Source organism: Cavia porcellus, unplaced genomic scaffold, assembly GCF_034190915.1.
Source record: "Cavia porcellus strain 051 isolate PalLab524CR breed Dunkin Hartley unplaced genomic scaffold, mCavPor4.1 scaffold_16, whole genome shotgun sequence".
NCBI lineage: Eukaryota > Metazoa > Chordata > Mammalia > Rodentia > Caviidae > Cavia > Cavia porcellus.
Window position 1 is genome coordinate 22,187,071 of NW_026947499.1, and position 10,690 is coordinate 22,197,760.

General features: G+C 39.4%; 1 pseudogene and 1 gene segment (V, D, J or C); both read right to left on the reverse strand.

Annotated features, from left to right (window-relative positions):
* Window positions 1–810: 810 nt before the first annotated feature.
* LOC100718720 (N-alpha-acetyltransferase 50-like) lies at window positions 811–1,315 on the reverse strand (annotated as a pseudogene).
* Window positions 1,316–3,686: 2,371 nt separating this feature from the next.
* On the reverse strand, window positions 3,687–4,269 carry LOC106025269 (immunoglobulin lambda variable 5-45-like). The segment is given in 2 exon segments: window positions 3,687–4,042; window positions 4,174–4,269. Coding segments are annotated over 2 exon segments (411 nt in total).
* Between the last annotated feature and the right edge of the window lie 6,421 nt (window positions 4,270–10,690).

Consider the following 10,690-nt stretch of genomic DNA (forward strand, 5'->3'; position numbering starts at 1 on the left):
AACTTCTTTTGGTCAGTTAAAGGCTAATATCACTAGCTGGGATATTACAAAATTTTAATCTCACCAGCTCACACTCTAAATAATAATGCCTCTAGAAACAATAGCAGGAAAAATAAACCTGCTGACAACCAGTTCACTCATTAACAAGAAAGAAACTTAACTCAAATATGCAGATCAATGTGTAACACTACCTACCCAATCTTCCAAACCCATCAGCAGGAAGAGAAAAATCAACTGCTTTGAAATCTTAAGAAGTTTAGTATTTGTCACAAGGTTAACAATGGTCCAACCCCTGAGAGTTCCATAAGGACTAAAGGTGGAGAGAAAGTAATGTCTAGAGATAAGCATTCCACAAATAATCTTTAAAAACCAGAAGTACCACCGACACATCAAACTTGTCTATGAGTCAGAGAATAAGATATTGCTGCTGCATCTTTTTGTATTTTGAAATAAATGATATTTGTAGGCTGTGTCCCTCAGTGTGAAAGAAAGACTTTTTTTAAAGTTTAAAAATTTGAACTCATTTTACACCCAAAATTTGCAGGGTATACATTTTAACTATGAAAGTAAACAGATCTTCCTTCAATCTAATCACCTCATAAAATTGAGAAAACTTAAACGATCCAAACATGATTATTTTTAAAACTCTTTGAAATTATTAAAACTTTTAAAGGAAAGAGGGAAAAAAGGGAAAAAAACCAAGAACAAGAGAACAAGGTAGGAAAGGTTAACAAAGAGGGGAGGAGACTAATGGACCTCTCTTTTTATTTGGCTACAAGCTAGTGTAAAACAGTTGAATTTGCAATTTGTTCATTTGTCTGTCTTTTGCACATCTGCATACTGACCAGAAGCACACTGAGATTTTTCAGAAGCACGTGAGCATCAGCAGGCTCTATCCTCTTCTAGTAGCTCTTTGTTTTAATAATCTCAAAGTCAAATTTCCTGTAGAAGTCAATCGCCGCCTCATTGCTGATCTGGACATACAGATAGATATTGCCCAAAGTGCCATCTTTCTCACAGATGTTTAAGACATGATTTAACACTTTAGTTCCTATTTCTAGCCTTCAGTAAGGTTGCAAGACCTCCTAGTGTCATGATGTAAAGTCTCTTCTGAATCTGTGAATGACCCACCCTGCAGCACACTGCACCAACAGCAATATCATTGAAATAGGCAAGTTGTGCTAGCTTGCACCTCCAGCACATCCTTGTAGAACCAGTCATTATAGCTAACTGGAGAGATGACCCCATCTAACCTCTTCAACTCCTTGATATTGTGTTGTGTTATAACTCCAAGCTCGATGGGGCTGCCTTTCATCTTCTGTACCTGGTAAGGTCATCCTTAGCACCACTCAACCCCGACATCCTTGCAGCTGTCTCTGAGCTCTGCACCATCTCAGCTCCAGCCACTCAACCCAAGCTGGCCTTCTCACCTATGGCAGGGAGTTGAGGGTGTGACAAAGGCAAGAAAAGTCAAACAAAGCCCTAAATTTGCAGAGGGCGGGGACATAGCCCACCAGCACTCAGGTATCTCCACTTTTCCACATGTGCCCATGGGGCACTCTGCTCCAGCAGCCACTAGCCAGCCCCCTAGGATATTTTGTTTCCACAAACAAGGTGAACACAATGCCACAACTATGAAAATACGGTGGCCACAATATCACCTGATGGTAGGAATTTTTCTGCTCCATGGTACTCTTATGAGCCCGCTTTTATACATACTATTCCTAACTCCCTGACAGTGTTATGTGCCACGTGTCTGGCATTTTCTCTTGATTCCCCAGATTGTTACTCCTAATTTTAATCCCTTGTAGCGGGGATGTACATTTATAAACTGCATAAAGAAAAATTCCTTAGCCAGCATAAATATTTAAGTGGTAACTAAAATTCCTGTTTACCATTAAGGTTCATTTCTTGCTTTGCATAGTTTTATGGGTTTTGCCAAATGCATGTAGCCAATCAAACAGAGTAACATAAAAGAATAGTTTTGCTGCCCTAAGCAACCTCTTTGCTCCATTTTGTTCCCTTCTTCCCTACCCACAGCTCCCTGGAAACCACTCATATTTTTTACTATCTCCACAATTGTTCCCTTTTTAAAGAACACTTTGTTCTTGGTATAATACATCGCATAGTCTTTCCAGAGTATCTTTCTCAGAGCAATATGAATTTAAGTTCTTTCACATCACAATGCATTTGAAAATTCAGCTATTTTTACTCACTATTATTTAATTTTGTGGATGTATCATCATGTGTTTATTCAGTTGTATGTTGCAAAATATTTTGGTTGCCTGTGATTTTGGAATTTACAAATACAATGACTTTATCCATTTCTAAGCTTGTGTGAGGACACACACTTCTAACTTCTTGGAACAAATACCTAATATGATTGTTCCATTATATGGTAAAAGGGTTTCTTAGCTTTGCCAGCTGCTGTCAGCCTGTTTTCTAAAGCTGATGGCACTGTTTTGCATTCCCATATCAATAAATGAGAAATATTCTATGATAGTCTGCTCCCAACAGTTGATAGTTTCATGCTACCAGCAGCTTGACCAAGTGTCCATAAGGCATCTCTATTCTAATAGTTAAATCCCAGATGTTCCTCAGGCTTTAATAAAATTCATATGACTGAATTTAATACTTACTTGATCTTCCTAACCCATAACATGTTCTACTATTTTATCTGACCTAGATAGGATCTGCCTTATTACGCTAAACTTTCATTCAGGAAACTCCCACTGGGAATTAGCACTGATAGAAATTAATATTATCACTGAAATCTCTCATCTTCCAGAAATCTATCACTACTAATTTTGGTTATACCAGCAAATTTCTGATGTTCTAGAAAAATCATGTAACTTGCGATTATAACTTTCTAATTATAATTTGTATTGCATTAGCTATGTTATAAATATAAACATATAAATTATTTCACCACTAAGAGGGAGATCTTATGAGACTTCAATTTAACTCTCTATTTAAACCCGGGGTGAAAAACTGGTACTCTTTCTACTCCCTTGTCTCTGATGCAGAAAATATAGAAACTACAAGGTCAAATAGATCATCCTAGATAGAAAGAGGAAACTGGTTACTACAAAGCCTGACTCAGTAGAGAGGGAGCTTGATGCCTAGGGTGCCTGTGCTTACCTGCAGGTCAAAGACACGGTTTCTTGTCACTGTGGAGGAAATGATATTCCTCTCGAAGCCATACAGACCTGCTTCTGATATTCAGAAGAGAATCACAATTTCCAGAGAGAATCTGGAATTAACAGATCTGGGAAAGTGACCTCATTCTTGGAGCTGGATTATAAATCTAGACAGGGTTACAATGAACCCAGTGACAAAAGGAAACTCTCAGATATATGTCTTTGACTCAAGTTGAAAACTCTGAGCTGCACACAGATAATATTAACCTCCTTCTCCCACATTAATTATCTCCCTAGATGGAGAACTAGGAAAACTCCCTAGCTGGAATCCTAGGAAATAAATTACAGAATTGTTGATGTGACCATAGAGAGAAGATTGTAACAATGAATCAAAGAAAAGGAGAAAAGATTTTCATACCTACAAGTATTAGAAAGACAGATAGTGACCAAAAAGATAATAAGAAGTTATCTTTCAAATTACATTTAGTTCCAGCCAGTTCAGCTGTAACAACATAGCACAAGCAAACCAAAATGAACATTTTAGTCTCACTTCCCCTTCATCTTAAGCACTGTGTAAGTACCACTGTTGCCATGATATGTCAGACAGTAATAGTCAGCCTCATCCTCATTCTGGAGTTCAGAGATGAGCAAAATTCCTGCATTGGCTGAGGGGTTTTTGGATCCAACGAATCGGTTGGGAACCCCAGAGCCCTGGTATTTATCTGAGTCTGAGTAGTATCTCAGTAGAAATTGAGGACGGTTCCCTGACTTTTGCTGGTACCAGGAAATGTGGTAACCAGAAACTACAGCGCCGCTGCTCAGGGTGCAGGTGAGTCTGGCATTTGCTCCAGAAGATGCAGAGAGGGAGGATGGTTGAATCAGCACAGGCTGGGAGGAGGAACCTGCAAACAGACATAGTCAGGAGCGATTAAGCAAGGACAAAGTGAAGCTTCTTCAAGACCCTGGCCAAATGAGATTGATTTAGGCTGGCTGTCTGGCTCTTGATATACCTACAAATGGTGCCAGCCCCTACCTGTGCAGTAAAAGAGGAACAGGAAGAGAAGAGGGGTCCAATCCATGGTGTACATAGGACTAGGAGCCCCACAATCAGACTGGGTTGTCCCAGACCTTCTTTTCTTACCCATCTTGTGAAGAGGAGGGATGTGCATGCAAATATGTTTTCATCATACCCAACCCCTCCCTGAGCCCCGATGCTGGGACTAAGATCACATTGTAGACTTCAGAGGTTGAAGTTTATGCTTTCCGTTTGCAGGGAGCTGTGGGAAGAAGTACTTATCTAATGAGAGAAGATGACTATCTCTGCTCAAGGAACTTTGCGAAATTAGGAAGGGTACACTTGCCGAGTTCCTGTTAGCAAAACGGGATCTTGTAGCAGATCAAGACTCTTTTAGTGAATGATTCCTATGGAGCAGCTATACAGGGATGAACAGCAACCTCCACAGTGCCCCCTTCTGGCCATACGATGCACCTTCCCTCAGGTCCAGAAACCTGCCATTCCAACTAGTTGATTTCTTACCCAGTCACTGTGTCTAGCCTCACATGAGTAACCTGGACATGATATGCTCTAATTTTGATGCTTTTTGATTTATTATTGAGCATCTCACCTCCAAAAGAAATATTGGACTGCGGAAGGTACAAAAATGTACTTAAATAAAAATGCAATGTGTTAGCTCCCCTCAAAAGATGGTGCAAAGATCATATCATTTCCTTTATGCATAATGTAATAGTTAACTACATTTTAATGTTCCACAGCCTTTTAATTAAGTGTGTGTATCCCAAGTGTTAGCATGTGATTATTTTTGTGTACATAAGACCGAATTTTTATTCAGCTTTCTTCCTCCAAGTTCACTGTTTTAAATGGTAGGAAAGTGTAAAATGCTTTTTCTAGAAAGACTAATTTTCCCTCCTAATCACAGGCAGCCTGAGAGAGGAAAGGTGGCTCCACATTAAACCTTGATAAATAACAGAATACTGTGACCAGTGTCAATTCTCTAGCTGTGGGGAGGCCATACCAGTTAGCCAAGTGACAACTTCCTTTCCTACATGCTCTATAGCTGGTGGGAGAGAGCAGCACAAGCGTGACACTGTAGACCTAGGAAGAGGCCTGGTTTGAAAAACATTAGCCACTATTTGTTGCTTCTACAATGTAAGATTCTTATACTGGGTTCACTTGTTTAAAACACACACACACACACACACACACACACACACACACACACACACACATTTTTCTGACGATATTTAACTTTCAAAGCTATTTCAGTTCCTTAACTCTCAAATAACCTTAATCCCAAAATCCAGGAACTGAGAATCTGATAAAACCACCAGAAAAAACCACATGGTTAAATTTTTTTCATTGTACTATCTAAAATTATAGTTGGCTCTATCTCTAATTACCTAGATTTGGGTGCCCAACCAGAATGACATTAAGGAACATTGAGGAACAAATTGTCTTGAGCTGAACATAAAACATATGATATAGTTAATGTACACAAGTAAGAAATTTCCCTTTTTATATTTGTAATAGAACATTTTTAAGAAGGGGGCAACATAAAAAGTAAAACTAGCTGGCTGCTTTATCTTATTTTTGTGGAACTAATGCATTTTGATTTGATAAAAGTGATTGCAATTCTAAATGAGTTCTCAGGGTGTCCTTCACAAACTTTGACCTACTTTTACTATTTGTGTGTTTCATCTTTGAAAACAGTTGTTCACAAATGTACATACTGCCCAAAGCTACAAAATGAAGACATGGTTATAGAAGGAGGGATACTCTTCTCTGACAATACAGATCTTATAAAACTCAAAAAAGAAGCATGGTTAAAATATTTTTGAGTCAAATGTCTTATGACATCTCTATTCTTTCCATTTGAAGATGCATAGATGATGTATTACTTTTGATTGAAAATAAGTAGGAAAATTTATATATCTATTTAAAAATAAATACTTGTTTCAGAAGCACTAACATATACACACCCAGATAGATTGAAATAGTATTGTTAGTGATTACTAAGTTTTACTCTCCAAGTCACAAAGGACAACACAATATATGATACACTGAGGTTTCGATTTGATTCACTGGATGCAGGAGATTCAGTTAGCACTGCATACTCTCTCCTGCACTGTGTCCGTTCTTCTCTAAGCAGCTGTACAATGGAGTTATGAAACAAATCACAGAAAAATGCTAAAGTTTATGATCTATTGGGGCTGCATTACTAGCTATCAAGGGTTTTATGACCTAGATTATAGGTTGGACCACAGGTTTGACTGTAGGTACACTGCAGGTTGGACATGGCTGACTTACAGCATACTTTCTAGCATGCTGGTAGATTTCTAAAATTTCTTAAATCAGAAGTTAAGCTATCTTTAAAGGGTGGACATTCAAAACAAATGATGTGCCACAGTGTGGTTGGTAATCAGGCCTCATGTTCACCTAGAAAGGATAATATGTAGGCACTCCATGTAGTCACCAGCAAGGATCAAGAAGATACATTGTAGTAGCCACACGTGGTGGTGCACACCCATAATCCCACCACTCAACAGACTGAGGTAGGAGGATATCCGGGAGGTAGAGACCAGCCTGGAGCACATAGTGAGTTCAAGGCCTGAACTGCATAGCAAGACCCTGTATCAAAAAAAAAATAATAAAAATAAAAACTGTTGTAGTTTTTCTATAATTACTACCGACATGCTGCCCATGGGAGTCTGACCTAGCAAAGTGGTTCCCAGTCATCTCTTGGCAGTAATAAGAATTGATTTGGGTTTAATCATGTTAATTATTTTTGAAAATCAGTGTTTTTCAGTGTTGAAGACTCCAGAAACTGAAAGCCATGTGACTGCTTTGGTAGTAGAATGAAGAAGAATTTTGGTCAAATGTTCCCTTTAATCTTAGTCACCTTGCTTTACTCACATGATACACCAATACTATGAGATAACCACTGATGTGGTAAGATTTGTTCTCAGGCTGGATTTGGGGAATGGTTAAGTAGTAATCTGCTCCCAGAGTTGCTGCATGAAAATTAATCAGGGATCTGGTCTCTTTTGCCATGGTTTCTATCATTGTTAATATATATAATATCCTGCAGTGACTTCTCTGACTACTGATGATACCATGAAGTATAGTAGGTTCTGTGCTCACTACAGAGAATGCAGTTGAGCTGGACTGAGGCTCCCTAGGTAGAGGGTTCTGAGTCAGCACAAGCTAGGCTGGTCCAATGAAATACAAAGAAATCCATTATGTGTTGGGAAAAGGACCAGGGGCAGGACTATTCCTGGCACATGTTTAGCAGGATCTCTGAGCTGAGGATTTGAATACTGATGACCATCCTGACATGTACACTGAGTGACTTTCAGGTCATAGTGTAGACAACCCAGAGCTTTACTAAGACAAACAAGCTGTACCAATGTCTCTTATCTTCAGTACCAGAAGAGAGAGAGACAGCCCATCAAGCAAATGTGCTCTTCTCTGGGCCAACCAATATAATCAATTGCCTTTCACCAATGACATATCTGGGTATCAGTTCAGGGAGAGATGGATAAGGGATGAATCTTCTCTGTGGCTTAACAGACCCCAGAGCAACTCCCTATTCTGGGTCTCTTGAACCCTAAACAGAGACCATAAGACTTGATCACTGCCTGCTTCCTGCATAAGGACAGAGAGTGACTTCACAGGGAAATTCCTACCTTATACATCAGTCTTTTGTCATCTATTTTGTTCTCCTCAGAGAGAGCAAGGTGCACAGCTCACTTTATAAGGAGTTTTAAGGGCAAATGGAGTCTCAACATGAATTAAAAAGTAAGCTAGCTGAGAACAGGAAAATTCTTCTATGAACCTATACCCCAGGGTACTCAACAAGCCAGATTTTTCTTTCTATATTGATTCTTCATGAGATCATACCATAGGGCCATATTGGTAGAATATCACCATCCACATAACTCCTTCACTTTGGAAGCCAAATAAGGATAGACAGAAATTCAGAACATTCCTTCAGCTTTTTGTGGATAATCAATATGAGGTTTCCTGAGAGCTTTGTGTCTGGTAATGGGATCCTTTTATCATGTGATCATGTTTGAATCCAGGCTCAGTCATATGTCGTAGTTCCTTAACCTTTCTTTGTTGAGCATCTCTGTAATGTATCTTGGGTTAGTACTAAGTCTTGTCATCGGGCTAGACCTCTAAGAGGGTCAAGGTACCTTTGGTCAGTGTCATTGTTTGTGCTATAAATCCGCTTCCCATGGATACGATCAATAAGGGCCTCTGAATCACCGCAGCCTGAGAATTGAATGTTGATATAAATGTCAGATACATGTTAGCAGTGAGGAAAGAAAGGAGAGGGTCAGCCCAATGGTGAGAACCTGAGATCTCTATTACCTGAAGAGTGAATAAAAAAAAATGAAAGAAGAGGAGTCAATGCCATGGTATGGATGTTAGAAGAATCTTCTGGTCCCAGAGCTAGTGCTTTAGTTTTCTACTGAACTCCCTACTTGATGGGGAAGAGTTGGTGTGGTGCTTTACACAGATCAGGCTCTTCACCATCCCCTTCCACTACCTGACCTCATGCCTATAACCACATATACCATCTGAGATATACCTGTTTTTGTTATGTACTGTGAATTTTTCCTGTGAGAGAAAACAGCTGCTCTCACAGTATACACGGACCAGTGAGCAACTATATAAGGTCCAAAAAAAGCATTCTGAAGCACTGAAGCTTCCTTTAAAAAGATCACCAGCACTCCCTTTTGAGGCTTTGTGGTCTGAATGTGTGGGAGCTCATCTTAGTCATTTAACAAATGTTTATGACACTGTCACTGTATTTCCAGCACTTACATTGTTTGTCTTTACTTTGCTCATTTCTGTTTATGTGAATTTCTCTATTTTGTGTTGAAATACTCTCCTAGGTGTCTGTACTTCAGTTTTAGTGTAAACTAACCTGAGTGTTTTGAATGAGTATTCAGAATTGTTTTTGAAAACTAACTGATGAGCCTCACATTAAATGTGCAGCTGGCTTATATGAGAATTTTATTACTATACAGAGTAAAGGAAATAGAATGAAGACTAAACTTGTTGTCAATTGAGTGTAAACCAAAGTCAACCATGCAGCTACTCAACCCACTCTGCAAGATCAAGCTGCTCAAAATATCCTGCACAGCAAGCTCCAATGAGCTTTTAAGGTTAAGAATGCTTTATACACAATATTCCACACTGTTGCCAGGACAAGTTACCATTGTAAGCAGCTCTACTAGGATAAAATCAACTGGGCTTTCAATATGAGTTTGGAAGAATTTCCTCCTCTTAAATGCATAAGGACTTGTTTTATAGCTTAACATATGATGTGTGAAGGAAAATAACCCAAGTCCAATTGAGAAGAATGTTCCTAGGTTCATGCATGTAAGGTGGATGACAGTCTGAGAAGAGAGTGACATTGGTGAGGGTGCCATTTATCTGTACAACAAAGCAGGATCAGCTTTGTTAGTACACTAGTCAGATCTGCATCCTCCTACTGCTCTGAACCAGTACTGCAGAATCACCTGCTTTAGAGTCAGTAGGACCCCTACACTGAATCTTCTTCCTGCTGGAGAATACATTTTGGTGACATCCATTAGGGTTGGAGATGCATAATCATTGTAATTCTACTTTGTGTTGGGCCACATGATCTATGTGATGCTGGGTGACAATCTCAAATCTGAGGAATAAAGCCATACAGGCTAACTTCTTACTCACTCATCTCGATCACTGCATCTGATGGGTGATGATTCTACATATGGTCATTTTTATTAAAGTCAATAAAGATCATTTCTTGGAATAATTCTGATGAAGGTACCAGAAAGACAGGGGAGAAGATCATTGGGGCATCTGGCCTTGGTCCTATTGTCCATAAGTAATACAGGATTTGCCTGATTCTCTTTCATTTAACAATGAAGACAGTGATGCCAAGACACATTTGATGAAGACAGAAGTTAATATCTGCCACCATAGAAGGACCTAGCTGAGGAGGACAATGACATGATCTTAGTGCAGAAGACTGGGTCAGCACACTCCAGGACACTTTCAAGACTGTCTGCAACAGTGATGTTTGTAACCACTAATAATGAGAAACAATATTAATTTCTAGAGAGTAGTTTATGGAGAAATTGGCTATTCATGTCACTGTAGCTCCCATTTGAGGTCACAGGATCACATTCAGGTGACTGTCATAGGCAGCAGAAGATACGGTTCGTCCAGGGTCTCTTCCATGAGTTAATATCAGTCATTGGGAGGAAATATGTGCACATCACCTTGCCCCACAGCGAGAGGCCAGGTAGAGTGGGCTCTCTATGTAACTGATTCTTTTCTTATTTTGACTACATACTACTGAGACCCCTTCTTCTTTTAAATTGATCAGGCATCAGTCTGCTGCGTCTCCAATCTTCAAGGGACCAGGTCGTCTTCTGAGTATTACTTGAATTCCTTTAGTAAGTTTTGAAGTGCAGATAAGCTGCTTCCCACTGTAGCACATGGTAGCAGACAAGACAAGCTTCAAATGTAGTCT